Genomic DNA, 24,695 nt, shown 5'->3' on the forward strand with positions numbered 1-24,695 from the left:
AACGTGCCAGACTCCGAAGCATCCAAAAGGATACCAAGTTCCTAAATGTCAAAAAAGAAATCCCCAATTCCCAAAAAGCATTAACAAAATACCAGACTCCGAACATCAAAAAATATTAAACTTCCACAATTCCAAAATATCTGACTCCTTATTTTAAGGTTTTACAATATTCGGACTGTTGATTCTTCAAAATAAAAATAAAAAAGTGATTCTGGCTCCTAGCATTCTTACAAATTTGAATCTGCACCTCTGATTGTAACCCAATAATTTTTTTTTTTTTTAATCCATGCCATCATTTACTATATATTACTAAAATCAGAGTTGTAGAGTCAGAAAGTATAATGAGAGGTATACGTTACTAAGAGAGTAAAAAGTGGACCATCGGTCTACTTTTGGCAACTTCTTAACACTCACTTCCCTTATTTTATCCTTTGGTCCTCATATTCCATGAGTTATATTTCTGACAAAGAGGGAAGAATTGTTGTTTTTTTGGGTTGGAATCTATCCAACATTTATCGTTGGCTAGTTTTTTTTACCTCAAAATAGTATATCTTTTAACTACTTACATCAAGTGGTTTCATGCCTTATCTAGAACAATTTCCATTTAAAAAAATAAATAAATAAAAACAATAAACAAAAACTTCTAGAATTCAAAAATATCCGACTCCAACTCTTTAAAGTCTTCTGATATTCAGATTCCCTGTTGATTCTTCAGAGATTAAAAACTTTGACTCCAACTCTCAGCATTCTTAAGAGTCTGATTCCTTTGAAAATCTGATTCCTCAAACTCTGCAACCCAATCATTTAAAATAAAAATCTGTACCATCATTTAAAGTGTAATTTTGGTTAAAAAATAAAAATGCTCCGATTCAATTAAAACATCGATATGAAGCCTTGCAACTCATTTTCATTTTCCTGCGCCAAAAAAGCAGACCAAATATAAGACCAACTACAAAGACATCAACAAACATCATAGACGTAGCCAGGTACACAACGTTGTTCTCATCAAATATCTTCCAGTGGGAACCGATCTTTGCTGAGTCCGTCTGCATCTGGTTTCGCACAAATGATTTTCGCTGATGGTCCAGTACCAGCCGCCACAAGTGACGGATCATAACGGCTTCCTGGTTTGGAAACGAATAGTCGAGAACACCGATCATTGCAGCACTGCCAAGATAATCGGGATCCATGAACTCTTTTAAAAGTCTTGAGCGCCGATTAATCCCCACAAAAGCATAATAAGTGTCAATGAATTTAAGTCCAAGTTTCTCAGCCAAAACTCCTACCCACGCATCGTCTGGCATAAACAGAGGAGTATCCAAAGACATCAGGTACAACTTGTTGATTACTCTCATTGATGCAGCATATGCGGTCCCGGAACAGTATTCTGGAAAGGCACTACTCGTATATTCTTTCGAAACACGGAACTTACCTTCTTTAAAAGCTTGTGTACAACATGGATAATCATAGCAAAGGCTGAAGTGGTCATTATATTCCGCCTTCAAAGCTGATTGATGCAAATAAGAAATCAATTTGAATATATCCACAAACACTTCATCGTTCATGACCATTACAAACGTTGCATGAGGACAATAGAACCGAGCCCATTTCCAGGCCATTACCGTCTTCAAGGTTAGATTATAATAAGAATCAATAAAGTCTTCCTGTATAAGATCCCCATAGATCTCACTTTCCCGTTGGATAGAGGCCTGCAGATGTGCGTCCTCATCCCGGCCAAAGAGGAAAGCAACAACCACACTGTCATCACGGAAATTCTTCTTATTACCCCAGGTCTCTCGTATCGCCATTCTTCGATCAAACTGAGAAAATACTGTACGCACCAACACTAGAAGAAACACTTCCTTCTTGCGCAGACACAACGATGTCGGATTGATGAGCAATGGGTAGGGGTGGGGGTTACAGTTTTTGGGAGACAGGTAGTATTTAGAGGGTACGGGAGAGTTTCGACTCCATGGACGGGAAGTGACTGATGTGTCCAAAGGTTCTAAGATAATTTCTTTTGTTGGTTTGGGATTGTCTGCAGAATCTGGACCTGTTAAGACAAGAATATTTATATATTATTAATGTAGTATAGATTTATTTTTTAAAATCTGAAGCCTGAAAAAAAAAAAAAAGTCATTACTGCATGTTTGTTTTCTGAGAAAGAAAGAAAGAGATTAATTGCTTATAATATTTTTGCTTTACAACTAATGACAATGTTCATCAAAAGATATTTTTTTCTATTTTTTTAGGACTTATCCTGATCATTAATGAATTACAAGGTTTATTAATCTAATTCATTAGCTACCTAACTAACATTGTTCAATAGTTTACTTTTCTTTCTTTCTGTTTACTAAATGTGCAAAGGCCACTCGAGGATAATAGTTAATGAGTTTCAAGTGGTTGGTGAGACAACACTGGTGATGATATGTAATGCTGGAAATTGGACAAAATTTGATTATCTAAGAGGATCGCCCAACAAGGACTTATTTACATTGAATTTGAAAACAACCATGTTATAATCTCTTACAGTAAACACTCATCTAATTGCAATCACTGTCAACAATTTCTCCCACTCTTTATCAGTGCCTAAAATTAAGTACAAATTCGATGAACAAAGTTTCTTGCTGAGAACTGCCCATCAGTCGAACTCTATGCTGCAGGGCTGCTTTCCAACTGACTAAAACATGCTCATTTTCAAGTCCAATGTAAACAAGTTCTTGTTGAGCCATTCTCTTAATGAAATTCTACCCAATTTCCACTACTACCGATTATTACAGTGCTGTCCCACCAACCAACTTACAAATTTAAAAACTATACATGAATAGAACTCACCATAATAGCAATATGAAACCAATGATCTAATAAAAAAAACTATGAAAAATGAATAAGTAATTAATTAAAGCTCATTTTTTCAAAAGAATATGCAAATTTTTTAACCTTCATGTAGTTGCTCATATATTTATGACAGAGTATATTAATCTTTAAACAACAAAAAGTTTTTAATATCAATGTAAGAGCGAGAAAAAAAAAAATCAACTATATATATTACTAGCAGTATTTGAGCACAAACAATTTATTATGTTTAGTAACCTAAATTCGTGTAAAGATAAAAACAAAACAGTTATTAGTTATAAGTGTTTAAAGTATGCACAAACATTTATCAATATATATACCCAAAAGGAAATGAAATTATGTTAAAATAGGTAAAAATAATGTAATTTAGATTGTGAGTTATTTTCGTTCAAAAATTATCACAAAACATGTAATAACAGTTAGGGTTGGATCAAATACAATTGTATTTGTATTTCAATTGTATTTAAATACAATTTTAATGTAATTGTATTTGTATTTTTAGATTTAGGAATAAATGTATTTGTATTTGTATTTGTATTTTTAGACTTAGGAGTAAAAGTATTTGTATTTGTATTTCTGGTATTTGCATTTCAATTGTTAAAAGTCAGTATTTGATCCAACCCTGTTCACATACATGTTGCTTACGTGTACCAGTCTACCAGCCCTGTCCACTTCCAGTCACACATGCTGCTGCTAGTTGAGCGAGTCAAGTAGCTTCAATTCAGGGTTGCCAGCTTGGCTTTTTTAAGGCCAAATTTCGCGAATTTGGCTTTTTTTGAAGCAGTTTGGCTTTCAAAATTTTTGTTTGTTTTTTTTCAAATTTATGCTTCAAATTTGGCCTTTTTCGGATAATTTTATATAAATATTTATTAAATATGGATTATTAAAGAAAAAGTTATAATAAAGTAATTTAAACAGTTGTTTGGATGTCTAAACTTGTAGATTTAAAAAAAAAACTTTTGACCTCCCACTCCCATTCATGGATTTACACCCTCTCAAGCGAATCTCGTACCTAAATGTTTAATCCGGTTTCACAGTTACTTACTAAATGTCTATATGGACCCTTTCAAAGAGTTCACAGTTGAGTATGAAACCATTTTGGGGACATTTTTTAGTGCTGGAGCCTTGTCCCTGCCAATTAGGTCACCGAGTATATTTCCTCTGAAATAATTAATTCTTGTATTTTTCGTTTGAAATTCTTTAAAAGTAGTATTTTGAAATTAATTGAATTAATTTATTTTCAATTTATAGAAATTTGAAAACTTATAACTATAGCTATTTAAAGTTGTATTTAAAATTAATATTTTTAAGTATTCATATACTTTTTCCTGAGTAGTCCCAAAAGTTTAATTAAAAGTCAATAATTATAGATTTTCTAACTATCTTGGATTAATAGACACATTTGCCTTAATAATGACGCATAGATTGTTCTTGGAAACAAAGTCTAGTTTTAGAGTTATGACTAAAATTAAATTTATCAATATTTTAGAGATATTTTAAGTTGATACCTCCAATCCCCTGAGTAAATTTGGTCTTCTGACGACTGACATAATTCTTTTAAGAATATGATTGACAAATAGAAACTTATTTACAAATTGTACCAATAAATATGGTATGGAAAAAATGGCACTAGTAAAAATGGTAAGTAGATGTGGAGTCTAAGATAATAACCAACTACTTTTCAATTATGCTGTCATCTTAGAAATCTGTCGATTATACTCGCATGTTTACTCATTGTGTTTTCTTCAGATTTCATGTGTAATACTAAATAGATTGTAACTCCAAATGGTTACTAATATCATAATCGTAAAAAAAACATTTATAAACATCTCTTTTATGTAATCTGTCCCCGTTGTCAATCAATGCTTACATTAAAGTGTAGTACCTGCTCTGATGACCTAACTTTATCTAGTCTGTCCTTGGTCGATGAAAGAAAAATTCTTCTAAATTGGGGTATATATTTTTGGCTATGGGAGATAAATTCTGTGCCTTTTACTTTTTAAGGCAATTTCATTTGGTTTTACAATTTTGCCAGTCAGACTTAGAGATAGAAAAAAGTTAACTACCCTAAAAAGTTATGATGGCCCGAAAATGAAAGAGCTTCAAGATTTTGAAGCCTTTCGCCAGAAATATTCTAGGGTGCTGTGCAACATCGGCACCATCTGAAAGAGTTTTCAGCAAGGCTGGTAATTTTTATACCCCAGAGCGAGCCAAACTTGGCCCGGAAACTTTCAGAGCTCTAATGATGATAAAATGCAATGAGGACATGATATAGAGTGTAATGTAGATGTCAAATTTGGAAGGAAATATTTCTTCTTTTTTCTTCTTTTCTTCGCATATTTTCAGATTGTTTAAATCAGTTATTGTATTTTTATTTGTATTTTGAGATTGAGGAATAAAAGTATTTGTATTTGTATTTGTATTTTTAGCGTTAGTATTTGTATTTGTATTTTTAGAGTTAGGAATAAAAGTATTTGTATTTGTATTTGTATTTCTGGTAACCTTAACGAAAGTATTTGTATTTGTATTTCAATTGTTAAAAGTCAGTATTTGATCCAACCCTGATAACAGTTAATACCCGTGTGAGTCCCGATAAAGAAAAGGTTAAAAAAAAGTTAAGGAACCCCCCCGGTAAAGAGTACCTGTGCGATAGGTGAAAAAAAAAAAAAACAGCGGCAGTATGCAGGATCGAACGTGTAACGCTTTAGAGATTGTGCCAAAAAAACGACAGAAACGCTTTAGTCAAGTGGTCTACCACAAACTGACAATGTTAACACTCTCGAAATAATGCCTTTAAAGATGAGGTGTTTAGATGTGCAAATATTCTTAAAATAACTCCCTTCATAATGCCCCTGCAAATTATGTCCCCGATAGTAGCCCCTTACTTCAAAGTGGCACTGTGCCTTGTTTGGGGTGAAAATTGATTAAAAAAAAAAAAAAAAAAAAAAAAATTAAAGTGACTTGTTCGGTTGACACCGATAAATCGCTTAATGTAAATATAAATCTTACTACTTATAAATCCCAGAACTAAAGTATATTTTAACACGTATTTTGCATTATTAAGGTTTGTAAGAAAAAAAACCTTAGGAAACAGATGTTGATTAGCTCATATTTAATATAATCACAGATTCATGATATTTACTTTATTTGTTTTCCCAATCGATTCACTAAATCTGTTGACGTTTTGCTGTATCTACATTGCCTCCACTGTCAGTGTTATCCCAGGCATTACACTCAACTGACACCCTTGGGCAAAGTGTTCACCTTAGCAATCAGCAAAAGTCGGTTTTGTCCAGTTCAAAAGCTGTATCAGTACTGAAGGATTTATTTAGGACGAAGATAAACATTTTTTCTTCCCCTCCACAAGATTTTTTTTTTTTTTTACTGAGGAAGGTAAATTTAAACAATGAAGCAACTCTTTTAGTTATTATTATTACTAATTAGATAATTAATTATTTATTCTTAGTCCTACAAAAAGAAATCATAATTGTCTTTGTTGGTGACAAAACACATAGTTTAGAATTAGATTTAGGGTTAAATAAGTTTACAGTTTACCAGTACTCAGTTGTACATTCATTTGCTGTCTAATGCAATCTTTATTTATTCTAATGCCTTTATTTATTGTCAGCCAAGCTTTTTTTTTTTTTTCATAGTATAAAAGTAATTTCCTATTTAGGATTATTTGGGGCATTAGGCACCAGCAACTAGCTATCCTTCACAAACCTTTCTATCCCAAGTTAATCAAGTGCCTACTATGGTACTTGAGGGACAATAAACGGCAAGCTTGTCTGATCACTGACAAATCACTGGCCTTGCTTCTCAAGAGTAGCATTTACTGAGCCAATCAAATGTGGTCATTTTGTGCCAAGCTGAGAAGCTATTTTCCTTCCAGATCTGAAGCCATTTTGAAACTGGTTTCATAACTTTTTACTCCAGAAAGTGATTGTTTTTTTACACTTGATTTAATTCAGATTGTCATTTTTCATGGCTTTAAAGTGTGTTAAGATGGTCTTCATCCACAGCCTATCAAATGTGATCATGATTTTCACACAAATTTTAAAATCTGCTTGCCATGTTTTTGTACGCATTTCGTACGTTAAAGGCTTTGTACTGCTATGCATTTAAGCATTACATGTAACAGTGTGTAATTTATTAGTTTAATAAATATCTTGATCTTTGAAAAAATTTGGTGCTTAATATCCCATATCTGTATTTTTCTGAACGAAAAGAGTTGAAAATCACTATGATGTAAATAATGAGAAACATGATTATATAAAATTTGATCTATTTTTATTATTGAGAAAGTTTTATAAAACGAAAATTTATAACAGACAACATTTACTTATAATAATACTTGAGTACAAGGTGTTTAATACCCCTATTAAAAATTTGTTGAGAGTAGAATGTAGAGTCTGAGCCATTTGGAGGATATGAGATTGTCATGAAGAAGCAGATACATGTCAATCAAGCAGCTAAGTATTTTATAATCAACAAAAAGTCATTGTTCAAGATAACGTCAAAGGAAATCCGTATCAACAAACATGTTGTGAAACAATCAGTGTTGTATCTGTTCATGAAAATGTGCTTGCTGAATGAATCAAGCTGATGCTGGATGGGGCTGGGGATTTACTTCTGAGATGGTCCCTCCCCATCAAGTTTGCTCGAATCCACATAGAGCCAATGGGAAAAAAAAGGACCTTCTCATGATTATAGCCTACATAGATAAATCCTTCAAGCTAGAGATCATCAAAGCAGGATTTAGTTGCACAGGCGTCTGTCCTTTCAACGCCAAATGGTCACTGCGAGAAGTCAGCCTTGTGTCACTGTTCAAATAGAGCCATCCACATCTTCCTTTAATACCAGCTTCTCCAGTGTTTGCACTGCTCCACCCCCTATTCGAGGACCCTCATTTTTTGCCCTCTCGCCAAGACATTCATCCTCAAACATGCCTGTTTCGTTGCTGAGTTCATTAACTTTGACAGACTTATTGAAAGACTTCTTCCCCAAACAACTGATTCCCCAATTTCAATTTGCAGCAAGAGGGAGATCAACTCAAATAAGATATCAATATGGGGAGAGCCTCACAACAGATGAAAGTATCAACAATGTCATAAAAGTATTTGCTGTTAAAGGTTAATACAGCAACTAGAGAATGTGGCAGAGGAAAAAAAAGAGAAAGGCAGGGCAAAAGAACACCAGGATAGGCAAACCATCACTAACTCGATCAAGAAGCTCATTGTCAACATCTGAGGTGGGGTGGGGGATATTGACATTGAGGAGTGTTGCACAGCTAGTCAAGAGGGTGTCATTAACCGGTTAAGTGTAGTATCACATATAGTGCACCAGCATCAAAATTTTACTTAAAACTCTCCAAAATGAGGAATGGCTGCGTGATTACTGCGTACAGTATCCCCGGTGCTTAATGCCCCAGGTGATGAAAATTTGGAAAAACTAATCTGTTTTCAAAATATTCAACAAAATATATATTCTTCTCTAAAGAACACAAATCAATTATTTATTTGAACAAAAAGGAACAAAAGGGAGAGTTGTAGTAGAGAATCTAGAAAGTGAACTCTTGGAAATAAACCACGGCACCAAACAAGGGTGCGTACTGGCCTCAACACTGTTCACCCTATTTCTGACAGCCGTCCTAATGCTGCTTCATCAAAGCATCGAAGAAGGTGTCTTCATCCACATATGCTCTGATGGGAAACTGTTCAACCTTGCAAGACTGAAGCCAAGACCAAGACAACGAAGGAGCTGATAACAGAACTACTGTTCGCAGAAGACACTGCTCTGATAGCTCACAATCAAGCTCAGATGCAAGGGATAGTTGATACTTTCTCTCAAACAGCCAGGAAGATAGGCCTACAAATCAACATAGAGAAGACTGAAGTGATGTATCAGCCCTCACCAGATAACAAGGACCCGCAAGAAGCTATAATAACAATAAATAGCAAGATGCTAAAAGTTGTTGAAAACTTCAAATACCTTGAAAGCACTCTAAGCACTGATAACCATGCTGACAAAGAAATAAGCTGCCAAATTCAAAGCGCATGTGCCTCCTTTGGCAAGCTAGAAAAGAGGCTCTGGATAAGGGCTGATATCTGGCTAGAGGCAAAGTGCAGAGTCTACAAAACCATCGTCCTACCAGCCCTGCTGTACTCAGCAGAGAGCTACACTCTGTATAGAGAACATGTAAGGAGATTGGAAGCCGTCCAACAGAGACACTTGAGAAGGATCATGAAGATCAAATGGAGTGACTTTATACCAAACACGGAAGTTCTAAGGAGAGCAAATCTAAATAGTGTGAAGCTATCCTTGCTACTATGTAACTACGATGGACCGGGCACATTACTAGAATGGAAGAAAACTGAATTCCAAAGATGATCTTCTACGGGGAACTGGAAAATGGAACCTACAAGGTAGGAGGTCAGAAGCTTCACTACAAAGATGTAACAAAGCAGCACCTGAAGGCAATGAACATCAATGCCGAAAGTTGGGAAGAACAAGCCAAAGAAAGGAGTGGTTGGCGGAACAGTCTTCACAAAGGAAAGAAAGAAATAGAGAGAAAGATTGGAGAAGCCTTAGAGCTGAGACACTATAGACGACACAAACCTGGCACCCACATATGCAGTGCCTGTGACCGGATGTTTCACTCAGAAAGAGGACTATGCCAACACCGAAGGATAAAGCACTGAGGCCCCAACTAGTCATCGTCAAGACTGACGGACTGCATGTTGATGATGATGATTTAAACAAGATATCACAAACATATTTATACATATATTTATATAACCTTTTTTCAATATTTTTTAAATTTTTTAATGCCTTGATTAAACTGTACAAGTACAAAAAAAATACTTGGCTTCCGATTGGATAAACGCTTCAGTGGTTCCACTGGTTCACAGCTGTTTACGTAGATCTGCTTCAAGAAAAGTCGATTTAATTTGGTTCAAATTCTGTAGAAGTATCCAAACTAGAAATGGACAAGCGGTCGCCGAAGAGTCAATTAGTATTAACATCGACTGAAATATTCCTGCACCCCCTTTAATTAATTTAGGGTAATTACACCTCCCGCTCTGTGTTAACAAGGAGTTTAATAATTTTCTTTGCTTCTTGTCCAAAATTCACCCTATATTAAAAACAAAGTTGTAGAAAATGATTACGTATCCGTGACAAAACAAAAATATCATATTCCAAAACTCACATGGGTGCTAGTGCACTTATTGATCCATGCTATTTTTTAAATCATATTTCCAAGTTTAATTAAAGTTTTATGATGTTTTTTTTTATTCAATTGTAAGGTTAAAGTATAGAATAGGTACAAAACACCCTCCCCATGTTAAGAATGGCTTTTTAAATAATAACTATTTCAGCACGGATCAATAAGTGCACTAATACCCTCACGTAAACTGATCACGTAGTTTTATTTTTATGAAAATAAATTGTTTATAAGCGCTTAATGGGAATTCATAGCGATTGCAAAATTCATCTCGCAATCTTAAATTATTGAGTTATTTCCTTTGTTTCTTGGAATAATTTTCAAGATGGGGTCGCGAGACAGTCTCCCTTTATTGTTTATAAAATTTAATTTTCTTAGTTAAAAATAAAACTACTCGATCAACTTACGTAATTTTTGGAATATGATATTATCGTTCTGTCATGAGTATATACATCATACAGATTTTCCTTTATTTTTGTTTTTTAATATAGGAGGAATCCTGGATAAGAATCTTTTCTTCAAATCACTATTATTATTTTTTATAAAAATGCCCATTATTGATAAAAAAAAAGGTTGAAGGGCGATACTTAAAGGTGCAGGCAGCAATCAGGGTTGCAAAAAAGAAATCTCCTTAAGCCACCCACCTAACGGGGTCTGGTAACAGAACTATCTAAAATTCCGGAGTAGAAGACTAATGGTCTGGTCTCTATGAAAACACAGTACAGACTAAGAACCGATAGAGAGACCAACCCTGAATATATAGGTTGTAATCACCTCCCACCCCTCCTACTCAATCCTGACTATAAATATCAGAAGTAGATAGACATTCAAGTTGGTCACAATATCCCCCGTCGCTGAGCCTGCCAGATGTAAGTAACATTCATCCAACTCATTTTTTTCCCCACACTCCCAACAAGAAAAAGAAAAAAAAATTCAAAAGGGAAAAAAAATCATTAAACTGAAGCTCAGAAAAGAAATAAAATAACAATGTCCAATCCACTGTTTATAAGGAACATGGTATCCTCCTTGTCCCTTACAACATGCTATTGCTGATTACAATTTTAGGCAGGTAGCAGGCTTGATCTTCCTCTACGTTGTTTTTGTGGTGCACACTCAGGGCAGTACCATTTCCGTCTTCTTGGGGGTGCCTCATCGATGCCAACACATTGGAAATGATACCATTCATCACATGAGTTGCATCTAATCATGTCCTTATCTAATTGAGGAGCATTGCATATTGGACATAACCAGACAGGGTCTTCTGGAACGGAAGATAAACACGATGGCTCTCCGTCCCCATCAACAACTGGCTCATTCACTGTGGGTTCGATAGAATCGGTGACCTCTGGTTCTGGAATATTGTTAGGGGCCACAGAAAGCTCTAAAGGATACAGATGTTTCAATGAGTGGACTTCCACAAGACCATCTCCTCTCCTGACACGGGCGGATCTAACTACATTATCATTGCCTCATATAAGATCCACAATGGTTCCCAAAATCCAAAATTGTCTCGGTTTTAAGGGGCTCTTAACCAAAACCACATCATCCTTTTGAAAGCGATTCTCTGATCGCAATCGGGAGTGCCCCGGAGATTTCCGTCCCAGGTCCAAAAGGTATTCGTTGTACGACAACTTATGGAAATCAGTAAACCATTAGTTCCTATGCTCCATGGTTCTGATCAGTCTCTCCCTGCTGGGTGGCACTGCCGTAGCAAGATCTCTCTGCCCCAATTGTAACAACAACCCAGGGCTCTTGTTGGGTTTCAAGAACATGTTGGGAGTGATAGCTGTAGCATTATTGTCTGCAGACACCTGGTATGTTAGAGGTTGATTGTTAACCGATCTCTGAATATCGGAGATCATGGTCACCAGTGTGAAATAATCCAATTTGTTTCTGCCAATGATCTTAAATAGGCAGGTTTTTATGGTCTTGAGGAAACGTTCCCAACTTCCTCCATACCATGGTGAAAACAAGGGAATAGTATTAAGTCTCATGCCACACGAGCCAAATTTATCTTGATATTCGTTCATTAGAGAAATATGGCAAAAAAGTTTCCGACTTCCAATAAAAGTTTGAGTTATCGTTTTAGATAGCCCTTGGAATCCCATATTGATTTGTGAAGTGAGCCAGAGCTTTAAAGAAGGACAGCACGCTCATGTCCAGAACCACCTCTATATGGACGGCTCTCACATTCAGGCAAATGAAAACTAACAAATACATTTTTCTGTTAGAGTTTCCCTCCTTCACTCAGACATCGCCAGTGAAGTCAACGCCTGTATGCTGGTAAGGCACTTCAAAATCAACACAAGGAGCCGGTAGACTAGCCACAGCATTGGGAAGCACTGGTCTGAAATTGTATCGCTTACGTCTTGCACAAGATGCCAAGACTTTATTTACCGCTTGTCAACCTTGTGGAACCCAGTAGCCGCTCGGCCTCAATTCAGCCAAGGTTGCTCCGGTTCCCAAATGTGAACATTTCACATGACAGTCTACAACAATAAGTTTTGTAATTGGGTGATATTTTCCAAGCAAAATGGGATTTTTTTACCTCATACGCCAGATGTGAAGATCGGTCAAGTCTTCCCCTTGAGCGGATTAGTCCATCAGAATCCAGAAATAGATCTAAGGCACGAACTCGCATGGGTTCCTGGTTTCTCATAGGTTCCATCAGATACTCAATTTCTGCAGGAAATTCCTGTCTCTGGAGTAATTTCAGCAAATAAACTGCGGCTTTGGAATTGTTGTCCCATTCACGCCCCAGTTTAATAGCCAAAAACTTGTAGACCAATGAAGTGACTCTCAGCGAACGAGAAAAGGTTGAGAACCTATGGATAGGTATGATAGAAGAGCATTCTTGGCCCATGACCAGTGAATAGTTCATTGACGCATGAGCCATCTGTCAGCAATGTTCATTTAAGCATGGTAACTCCTGTGCTGGCCACTGAAGGAGTCCTCCGCCTAGCCAAGAGGGACCAGTACACCAAAATTCAAAATTAGACAGAAACCTTCTCATTGTTAATCCTCTCGTTATATCAACTGGATTATGCGTCGTGGCCACATATTTAAAAATAGGCTTTAGTCCATATCGTGATTCCAACTCGCAATTCATCAGTAAAATGTCCTTCAATCTGTTTTTAGCAAAAATGTTTTTGCTGGCCATAGATTGCGACAACAGCCAAGACAACACTACCTGGGCATCGGTGGCCACGCACAACCTAGCTGGAATAAACTGCTCACAATTATTCAGGATGGTTGGCAGGCATTTTAGTGCAAGATAAACTGCCATTAGCTCTAACACAGGCATAGTTTTTTTCCTACATTGGGGCAACCTTTACCTTAGAGAATAGCAAGCAAGATCGGCGGTCTTGCACCACGTATGCTGCAAATCCATAGGCTTCCTTAGATGCATCACAAAAGATGTACAGGTCACCAGGTTGTCCCACAGAAGGGTCTGTCTATTAAAATGAAGATCACTTAACCCGGACAGATCCTTAGAAAGTTCTTTCCAACCACTCAAAATCTCAGGAGGAAGAGGATCATCCCAACCAAAATCATTCTTCCACAGTCCTAATAAGCACACAACTTCAGACTGTAACCGGGAGGCAGAGAGACAGTGGGTCGAATAGTTTAGAAGCTTCAGAAAGGATCCTTCTCTTCGTTGAGGCACCAGGATCACACTGAATAGGTGCCACATGAATTTTTTTCTGAAAGGGGATTGTATTGATACCCCAATACCCTCTCCACTCCTTGTGTACACTTAGCGTACCATCACTTTTCATCCTATCTCGGAGGGTGTCAACATTTGTGTTACATGACTGGATAATAAATCCTCCCTTCCGCAGACGTTTCTTTGTAAGGGAATATAGTTTGACAAGTTTGTGCGGATCTGCTTCAGCTGTAACAAGGTTGTTCACATAAAATTGTGTTTCCATCATCTTCCGACAATCATCCAATGGATACTGAGCTGCATGAAATTTAAGAATACACCCCAATATGAATGGGCTGGCAGTGAACCCAAAAATCAACGTAGAGTATCTAAAACAGCGAAGATGATCTCTGTCCTTGATGAAAAAACAGAACCTGTTCTTGTCAGCTTCCAGGCTGAGACGTATCATTAAAAATGCCTTTCGAATGTCCGTCAACAGTAGTTATTAGCTCTAAAGCTCATCAACAAATTTAGCATGTCTCCTGTGAGGTTGATGCCAGAGTAAGCGGCTTCATTAAGGGACATTCCGTTACTAGTCTTCAAACTACAATTGAAAACAGGACGGAACTTGGTCGTAGCTGTAGGGTCATACTTAACAACTGGCCGATGTGGTATCCATACATAATTCTGAAATTCGTGGACGGGTACAAAGATCTCAATTATACCATCCTGCTCCTGTTGCCAGAACACTTCCAAGTAGTCCTGATACATATTATTTTTTATCAGGTCCTTAGTCACCCGATCCAAGATATGTAAAGAGACAACATGATTAGACGGGACTCTGGCTAACTTGTCAACATGCCAGAGAAGCTCTGCATAGTATGTGCCATCTTTGAACTCTATGGCATTTTGAAAGCACTTTATCTGCTCTTGATCATAGCCAGAGAAGGTATTTTCATCATGTATTCCCAAAGATTCCAGGTTGAACATCTGTTCCAACCCCCTCTGTACTTCACTATCAGGGAAGAACTCGGCCAAGGGGTCTAGGTATGTGGGTTGGCTCTCAAGAACAAAACACAGGTGGGAGGAATGCACTTGTGGAGTCTGCATCATTACCGAGTTAAATGAGAGGTGTGCTACCTCATAGGGAGTTTGATCCTCAGAGAAGAAGGATTCCACAGTTCCAAATGGGATAACACCTGCTGGTGTGGAGAAGGCCCATCCCTTCAGACAAGGAACAAGTTGAAAGGGCCCCAATTGATGTAGGAGGTTCAAACCGAAAATACCTTTGATTGGTATGAAGTCCGAGCCAGTTTCAAATTTCCCGGCCAGGGAACATTTAACATCCCGGAAGGCATCTAACAAGAGTTCCAAATTTGTTAGTTAGTTTAGACAAATCGATTATCTCGGCTACAAAAACATGAGATGTCACTGGATTTCCACAACCCAAATTGATGTCCAGAGCAACTTCTTTGAAACTTCTATCACATTCGCCAAGCAGGGTGGATAACCTAATCTGGCAATCCATTCCAATTGTCTCTATTGAGCCCAAGCCATGCAGTACATCAGCAGACAGATATGACCTCCCACTGCCTCTGTCCAGGAGGCAATTGATTGCAATAGACTTCCTTCCCCTGCTGAAGGTCACAAACAAAATGGGAGGCAAGCTTCGAGAATATCCAGGCCACGTCTAGGGGCTAGTGTCTATATGGAATGAGGAGGTAGTCTTGGGTCTCCGTGCCACTCTCAGAAGCATCTAAAACCAAGCTCCTATCTTTACATCATCAACGCTCTGATCCCCATCTGGCATCAATTGATATGGGTGGCTCTTGTATAGGGGAAGCTCCATGTTTTGATAAGCTTCTGGGCTTGACCTTTACCCCTGACTTGAAATGAAATATGTACATCGTCAGTTGCCAAGATCGCTGGAAAAATGGTAGGATCCTTCTACCGCTCCAGAAGATATCTCACCCCTGATACAATTCTCTATCTGTATAAAAGCCAAGTATGTCCAAGGATGGAGTACTGCTGCTACATCTGGGCAGGAGCTGCTAAAAACAGCCTATCCTGCCTTGACAGAGTACAAAATAGGCTTTGTGGCCTAGTGGGTGATGCCCTTTTCTCTTCCCTGCAACCTCTCTCCCACAGGAGAGACGTTGCGAGCCTGTCATTGTTTTATCGTACTACCATGGCAGGTGCTCGTCTGAACTCCAATTTCTCGTCCTCCCTCGCCAATCTTTCACGATAAACACCTGTCTAGCTGAAACCACTGTCAAAAATTTTCCCCACTCCTTATCTGTGCCAAAATCAAAATGTAGATTCTATGAACAAAGCTTCTTTCTTAGAAGTGCACACCTGTGGAACTCTGTTCTGGTTGCCTGTTTCCCACCTGACTACAACCTAGATGTCTTCAAGTCCAATGTAAACAAATTCCTGATGAACCGCCTCCTTAAGTAAGACACTTTATCAGATCTCCAAAACTAATGTACTGTACACACAATAACCCTTATCCCCGAGTGGCTTCCGGGCCTTGATAAGTGGTGACTACCTTGTATAAAAAAAAAAAAAAAAGAACTCCTTCCACTATCAAATGAAGTACTGGCAGAGGTGCCGACCTTGACCTGTAGTCGTTTAATTGCCTCCCCGGTGAGCTGCAATATGGAAGACAAGGATGGTATGCGGTTCCCCGTCAGCCCAATCATTTCCCCCTTTAGTTCCTTAGGAAACTTCAAAAACAGAATCTTGGCCATTAAACGAGCTCCACCTGAAGTATTCACAGAAAAGTCACAAGAATAAGCATTTCCTAGCTCCTCCAAGAGGGAAGCAGTCCTGGAAATAAACTCGCCAAAATCAGAGTAGGAGATCTCCTTCCTTGGTGTATAATCAAGTATGTCTTGGAATATTTGATCAATGATCTCATCGATATTTAAATATTCCTTTTTCAGTAAAGCAAGGGCACGTTGATAATTTGCATCTGTGCAGCTCAGATGGTTGATTAGCCTCAAGGTTCTGTCTGTAAGGGAGCATTTTAAGAAATTTAAACGTTCAGCGTCGTTAGCCATACCAACCACACAGTTTTCAAATCTGGACAAAAAATTCTGGAAACTCGTGATCAGTAGCCATCTCAGAACCACCGAATGTCGGTCCGGTGATCTGTATCTGTGGAGGTTTAACTACAAAGGAAGCTGAACTTCTCCCTGATGTGGAATGAGGAGTTGTATCCATCAAAGAACTGGCAGTAAGTGCAGCCAAGGAATCATCGAATTCACCAAACTCTATACGGTATTCCATGAGTTGTGATGCCCAACTAACTTCTGTTTCCAGTACATCCGTCTCTGGAATTTGAGCTAATTCCAGCTTAGTGATGCATACTTCCATTTCATGAATATACTCCAAAATATCCTTGCGGAAGATGGCATAAGCGTGCGAGGGTAACTACCTCCATGACACAGCTTCAACCGTTCCTCAACCTTTATCTTCAGTACAGTCATCCGTTGAAGGATCCGTTCCCTGGAAACTTTCATGCTGAATAACGAGTTGATCAATTATGTCACAGGTCAGCGAAAAAGGATAATTCTTAAAAATTCTTTTTTGCAATTTGATAAAAAAAAGGTTGAAGGGCGATGCTTAAAGGTGCGGGTAGCAATCAGGGTTGCAAAAAAGAAATCGTCCTTAAGCTACCCGCCTAATGGGGTCTGGTAACAGAACTATCTAAAATTCCGGAGTAGAAGACTAACGGTCTGGTCTCTATGATAACACAGTACAGACTGAGAACCGATAGAGAGACCAACCCTGAATATATAGGTTGTAATCACCTCCCACCCCTCCTACTCAATCCTGATTATACCTATTTACTATGCCTCCCCACGGGACAGAGTTAGACACCAGGGTCGTTTTTTAACGTGGAGAAGAGGTACAAAAATAAAAAAAATTGTCTCAGTCGTGAAGGACTGATTCTCCACCGAAAGAGAACAAGAAATGGAAGTGCAGCATCTGAAGAACAGATACTACACTTTGATCTTGACCAAAAGATCCTGATTATAAATATCAGAAGTAGATAGACATTCAAGTCGGTCACAATATCCCCCGTCGCTGAGCCTGCCAGATGTAAGTAACATTTATCCAACTCATTTTTGGTACTGGTCGCGGTAAGAGTTCCCTGCCGAACACCCTAAAAAAATAATGACTTCTCCCCACGCATGCGCAAAGGACATGTTTTAGTTGCCATAGTAATAAAATACATTACTACACATTTATTAATAATATCTCACTTTTAATCACTTTTATCGACTTTTTTTTAACTTTTTTTTTACTTTTTAATAGCATTTTCTTTTTAAATGACAACGTTAATGTTTATGAATATTGAAATAAAATACATTACTACACATTTATTAATGTCTTTTTTTTTTACTGTTTATGTGTCACTTTTATCGACCTTTTCTTTTCTTATATTGAAATAATATATATATGAAATATTGAAATTATTCTTATATTGAATATTGAAATAAAAGACATTACTACACATTTATTAATTAATAATATCTTTTTTTTTTTTTTACTGTTTTACTGTTTGTGTCACTTTTATCGACTTTTTCTTTTAAATGACGACGTTTTTACTGTTTATGAATATTAAAAGAAAAATAATTACTAAACATTTATTAATAAGAAAATGGGTGCTAGTGCAGTGCACTTATGATCCGGCGATCCGCGCTATATTTTAAATCGTATTTCTAAGCTTGAAGTTGGGTTTGTATTACTGTACACAGATTCGAAAAAGTTGTCAAAAAACAAATATATAACAGATAAATGTTATCAAAGGCAAGATAAGTTACTTTTCTGCCAAACTGGATATATTTTTTGTGTTTTTATTCAATGTAACATATTTATTCAGCTCGAAAAACATACAGTGTTTACCGTCGTTACCGATGTATTCGAAAATTCAAGATGGCGTCTCACACCCTCTTTAACACCGTAAGTATGGAAAAAGGTGTTATAAATAAAAAACTATACAAAATACTATTAAAAACCCGCCGAATATATGTCAACCTATGTCACGGTAACATATATTGAGCGAGTTTTTAACAGTATTTTATCCGGTTTTTATTTATAACATCTTTTCCCACACTTACCGTGTTAAAGAGAGAATAAGACGCCATCTTGAATTTTCGAATACATCGGTAAACACTGTATGGTTTTCGAGCTGAATAAATATGTTACATTGAATAAAAACACGAAAAATGTATCCAGTTTGGTAGAAAAGTAACTTATCTTGCCTTTGATAACATTTATTTGTTATATATTTGTTTTTTGACAACTTTTTCGAATCTATGTGTACAGTACAGTCGTACAGTAATACAAACCCAGTGAGTGCACTAGCACCTTTTTTTAATTATTTTAGAAAGTTATTCTTAACATGGGGATGGTGATTTTTAACAATTCTATACTTTCACCGAACAATTTAGTAAGTAAAAATACTGTAAAACTTGAAAATACTATTAAAAAAAAAAAAAAAAAATAGCATGGTACTTTTTCTGCATAAGTACCAGAAATTACACTTGAAAACAATAGGAAAATATTAGCAACTGTGACAATTTTAATCTTCAAGTTCTTACAAAAACAATAAAAAAATAAATAAATAAAAATAAAATAAAATAAAACAAATCCTACTTACCTGGACGAGGTCCAAGCAGTCTGCTTTGTGACATTGCAATAAAATAAAATAAAAATAAAATCGAATTTTGTAAAATCCAAAGACCACTTGAAGTCATATTTTCACTTTCGTTCAGAACAATAAAATTATCACATAATTATTAAAGAGAAAAAAAAAATCAACAGCTCAAAGTTATGTCATTGGAATAATTAAATCTACATGGGTCATGTATAAGTAAACATGTTTTATCATCAATGCAGTAAGAATTTATTCACGGACGGACAACAAAAACTGGAGAAAACAAAACAACCGGTGCATCATTAAATTTGTTCCTTGTTAAATTATTATCCTAGACAATGGCTTGTTTGATACAGTTTCCCTCCCTCCACTTCTTTTTATCCATTGCGAACGATAGATATATATTATATATTTATTTTTTATTTACTTTTATTTTTATTTTATAAATAACGAGTATAGCCGCTGGCGTTGCCCGGGAATAAAAGTACTCCTAGGTGTATCAGAATGTTTTTAGGAATTTTTGACACCCCTAACACGAAACTGCGAATAAAATATAAAACTCTCGTAATTTCTCTGTTAAAAGTGGGTTATTTATTTTCTTTATGGATTATACTTTCAAAATAAACTATTAAAGTTGTTTTAAAAGTAATATATATATATATATATATATATATATATATATATATATATATATATATATATATATATATATATATATATATTTTAAACGGTAATGAATTTTCCGAACTCAATATTTTTCAATTTTTAAACTTTAAAAATCTATCAAAATTTTTCTATTGATTCTATTTTTACGATCTTTTCAGGGTCAATATGAAATTTTATGTTCTTTCCAATAAACCGAATATAATATTTTAGACAAACGTTTTTTTTTAATTCACGCCCCCCCCCCCCATTTTCAAGTTTCTATTAAAAAGTAAATAATTAATTTACTCACCGAAAAGTAAATAATTAATTTACTCACAAATTGAAAAGAAAAGGTCAATAAATAATATATTCAAATTTAAAACAAAAAACAAGTAGTGTTTTTTAGAATTTTACCTGTAAAGTTTGAAGTTTAAAACCTTTTTTTTTTTTTAACCGCGTTATTTGTTTTTTCTTTTTTTTTTTTAATGGAACATTGGTCCTTGCTCCTTTAATTGAAAAAAAATTAGGGCTTGAATTACATTTTTCGAGGAGTTATAAGCTTGGAAAGACAGGGGGTCGAATAATTCACGCCTCCCATTTTGAAATGTCTATTAAAAAGTAAATAATTAATTTATGTACCAAAGTCTTATATATCACAAATTGAAGAGAAAAGATCAATTTGTCTCCTCAGCAACCGACAAGGCTAACATGCTTGCCAGTCGGTTTGCCTCAAACTCCACACTGGACCCTTCCAACCACCCCCTACCTGACTTTCCTATGCGGACAGACGCCACACTAGACGATCTGAAAACCACCCCTGCTCAGGTGCATGCTATCATAAAAAACCTTGACACCTCAAAAGCATGTGGACCCGATCTTATCCCAGCTGTGCTATTAAAAAAGTGCTCAGCCGAAGTAGCTCCAGTTCTCTCCAAACTCTACAACAAATGTCTTAATGAAGCTTGCTTTCCGGGCTGTTGGAAAACTGCTTCTGTTGTACCAGTATTCAAGAATTCTGGCGAAAGGACAGACCCATCAAATTATCGCCCCATTAGCCTCCTCCCACTTTTTGCCAAAATATTTGAGACCATAATTAACCATGCTCTAGTCCATCATCTTACAGATGCTAAACTACTGACTGACAAACAATATGGATTTAGACAAGCCCGTTCCACAGCAGACATCCTCACTGTGATCTCTGAACGTATATACCATTCACTGGACAAAGCGGGGGAAGGCAGAGCGGTAGCTCTAGATATATCTAAGGCTTTTGACAGGGTATGGCATGAGGGTCTCCTCAGTAAAATCAGATCATACGGTATCACTGGTAGAATACTTAACATAATTAAATCCTTCTTAGATAAGAGAAAAATCCAGGTAGTCCTCGACGGTCGCACATCTAAACAATATGATATAAATGCGGGAGTGCCCCAGGGTTCTATCCTTGGACCTCTATTGTTCCTGATATTCATAAATGACCTCCCCGACAACATTGCCTCTGAGATGGGTATATATGCTGATGACACTACACTCTATGGCAGACACGACAGGAAGACGAATGAACACATTTCTAAAGAAATGGCAGAAACACTAGAGGAAGACCTCCAATCTGTAGTGGAATGGGGACAAAAGTGGTTGGTCGCATTCAATGCTGCCAAGACTAAACTAGTTTCATTCAATAATTACAAGAAACCCTCTCTACCACCCATAGCAATGGTCAACGACTCTTTATCTGAGAGTCCATCTTTCAAACTCCTTGGCCTAACGTTCACAGGAAACATGAGTTGGAACAATTACATTGAAGGCATTGCCAGGGCCGCTGCAAGAAAGGTGGGCTCTCTCTACCGTGCTAGAAAACTACTAACACCCGAAAGTATCCTGTACCTCTATAAGGCCACCATTCGCCCATGTATGGAGTATTGCTGCCACGTCTGGGCTGGTGCATCTGCTACTAGTCTCTCGCTCCTTGACAAGGTTCAAAAGAGAGTCGCAAACCTGATAGGCCCTGAACTGGCATCTAAGCTTCAGCCTCTGTCCCATCGACGAAATGTTGCATCCCTCTGCCTTTTCTACAAGTATTTTAGTGGTGAATGCTCTGACGAACTGCAATCACTTGTGCCCCCACGACGCGAGCACCCTCGACAAACCCGACAGGCTACTAGATCCCACCCCCACACTGTAGAGGTCCCTAGATGTAAAAGATCTTTTTACTCCAATAGTTTCTTCCCCAGAACCGCAAGACTCTGGAATTCCATTCCAGGTCCCTGCTTCCCCAACAGTACTGACGTGCAGAAGTTCAAGTGTAACGTGAACCGACACCTTGCTGCCCAAATCCCTACATAGTACCCCAGTAGTTGTTGCCCCTGATAGTAGCCCCCTACACCAAAGTGGCAATTTGCCTTGTTTGGGGTGAAAATGTAATAAAAAAAAAAAAAATAAAAAAAAAAATAATATATTCAAATTTAAAACAAAAAAAAAAGAACTATTTTTTAGAAATTTACCTGTAAATCCGAAGTTTAAAACCTTTTTAAAAAAAAAAACACGTTTTTTTTTTTGTTTTTTGTTTTTTTTTAATGAAACCTTGGTCCTTGCTCCTTTAATTGAAAAAGAAAATTAGGGCTTGAATTACATTTTTCGAGGAGTTGGAAAGATGGGGTGGAATTATTCACTATTTTCACGAAATTTCTGACACACCTAAAGTACTCCTTACATATATATTAGGCGACAAACACAAAACATTAATATTATTTAATGTAAGAAATTTTTCCTCCCTGCAGAAGTAAATGCATTCCACAAACAAAGCCATACCTTTGAACTCAAATTTTATTCACAATGTAACAGCAATGAAAGTTCTTTGGTTCTGGTAAGTCCTTTGCAAAAACGGTGGCCGAATTTGCTCCCATACGTATGGAGCCTTTAGTTAGAATTCTTTGTTGGAATGTTAGTTCATTGTTCCTTTGGAAGGATCCATGTTGTACATGGAGAACACGATGGGAATGATGGCGCCTATATTCAGGCATAAAGTGAGTCCCATAGAACTCATGAAGAAATATAAGTTCCAATAATCAGATAATAACATGCCAATCGGTAGTAGAATGTCCTCTTTGGTTTGAATAGGTTCAGCAAATAGGTTGTCTCTGTTTGTAGAGTTGAGTCCTTCATTCACCGACTGTTTGGTGTCCATGAAGGAATAATCTTGGCTCCCTCGACAGAGGTGCCGCTGGGTTGAGTCTGCCCCGTTCCGTGTTTTTTTTTAGACTGAAAAATAAGCATGAATACAAAAAGGGCACCAAATCAAAATCACCTGACACATTCAAATTTAAACCAATAGCAGACCGGCTAGCAAACCGTGTAGGCGGCCTAAAAGAAACATGGCAGTTAAATATGGAATTTCTCACACACTGCCAAGGAGGAGAGGAAAATACAATGGATAATCATTACTTTTTTCCTAATATAAGTTAATTAATAAAACGGTCAGATAAACGCCGAATAGCAAGTTAATCCAATAAACATAAGTCTTAACTTAGACAATTTTATAATTTCAATATGTTTTAATTCAGTTAAATTTATTAACTTTAATATGGTTATTTGTTGACAATTCAAATTGAGATTCAATAATTATAACTTAATTCAGTTAAACTTTCTTAATATTACACTGCCAAAGAGGCGAGGAAAAAATAAAGGGTAGTCATTACTTTTTCCCAATACAATTTAATTACAACTATAATTCAATAAAAAATATTTTTATATTTTAATATTAATATATATGTGCCACTGTCTGTCGTCAGTTTTCAGCTTAAACTTCAGACTTCTCATGCATCCAGACATAAGCTAATTTCCACTACATGGACCGACCTGAAGAGCTTCATCCTTACAATTAGAACAATACCACTCCCTTAAGGTATCTCGATGATTAACTCCCACGCAACTGAAATGGTACCAGCTGTCACAGGAATCGCAGCACATCATTGGCGATGTTCCATCATTAGGATCAGAACAGGTTGGACAGAAAAAGGGACCTCCTTCTTCTATAAACTCAGTTGATACAATATCATCATTACCCTTAATTTCCAAGGCCACAAGGTTTTTTAAGAAATGGACCTGTTCGCACCCATCCTTAAAAACAACTGCAGAACAAACATTATTGTCGCTTCCAGTAATTAATTTGATTATTTTACCAAGATTACAAAATTGTCTGGTTTTGTTGGGAGTCTTAATAAGTACTATCTCTCCAACGGATAACTTGGGGGCACAATTGCTCCCAATTTTGGCATCGACTTCTATTAATGACAAGAGGTAAACATTATGCCAGATACGATTGAATTTTTCAACAAATTTATTGCTCCTTTCGAGGGAATGTGATAAAGCAGTCCTATTTGGAGGGTCAGGACATAATTCAGCATTATAATTAATAAGCAAACGAGGTTAATATCCTGTTTGAAGAAAATGATTCAGAGTTAAAATACTAAAGTCTTTGTTGGCAGAAGCAATATAAGTGAGAGGTGTGTCATTTATTGCCTTTTGCACACCAGAAAGTGCAGTCAGAAATTCAAAATAATGCAACTTTCTTCTGCCCAACAGTTCCCTCAAACATTGTTTGACAGTTTTAATTAGTCTCTCCCAGGCTCCCCCCCCCCTGCCAGGCAAAGTAAAGG

At 36.8% G+C, this 24,695-nt stretch overlaps 1 protein-coding gene across 1 annotated transcript; it reads right to left on the minus strand.

Moving 5' to 3' along the window:
* Positions 1–267: 267 nt before the first annotated feature.
* On the minus strand, positions 268–19,699 carry LOC145259153 (beta-1,3-galactosyltransferase 1-like). Its single transcript, XM_080116868.1, has 2 exons — positions 19,399–19,699; positions 268–2,053 (listed from the first exon to the last, which is right to left on the minus strand). The coding sequence occupies exons 1-2, from the start codon at positions 19,493–19,495 to the stop codon at positions 870–872; spliced, it is 1,281 nt and encodes a 426-aa protein (XP_079972994.1). The 5' UTR covers positions 19,496–19,699; the 3' UTR covers positions 268–869.
* Between the last annotated feature and the right edge of the window lie 4,996 nt (positions 19,700–24,695).

Source organism: Euprymna scolopes, chromosome 3 (genome assembly GCF_053919585.1).
Source record: "Euprymna scolopes isolate OS-2025 chromosome 3, ASM5391958v1, whole genome shotgun sequence".
Taxonomy (NCBI): Eukaryota; Metazoa; Mollusca; class Cephalopoda; order Sepiida; family Sepiolidae; genus Euprymna; species Euprymna scolopes.

Coding starts and splice junctions, on each gene's coding strand:
- LOC145259153 (XM_080116868.1), bottom strand. CDS start 19,495: ATGACTTCAAGTGGTCTTTGGATTTTACAAAATTCGATTTTATTTTTA. Junction 2,054..19,398: donor ACTGCTTGGACCTCGTCCAG/GTAAGTAGGATT, acceptor TTGTCTTAACAG/GTCCAGATTCTGCAGACAAT.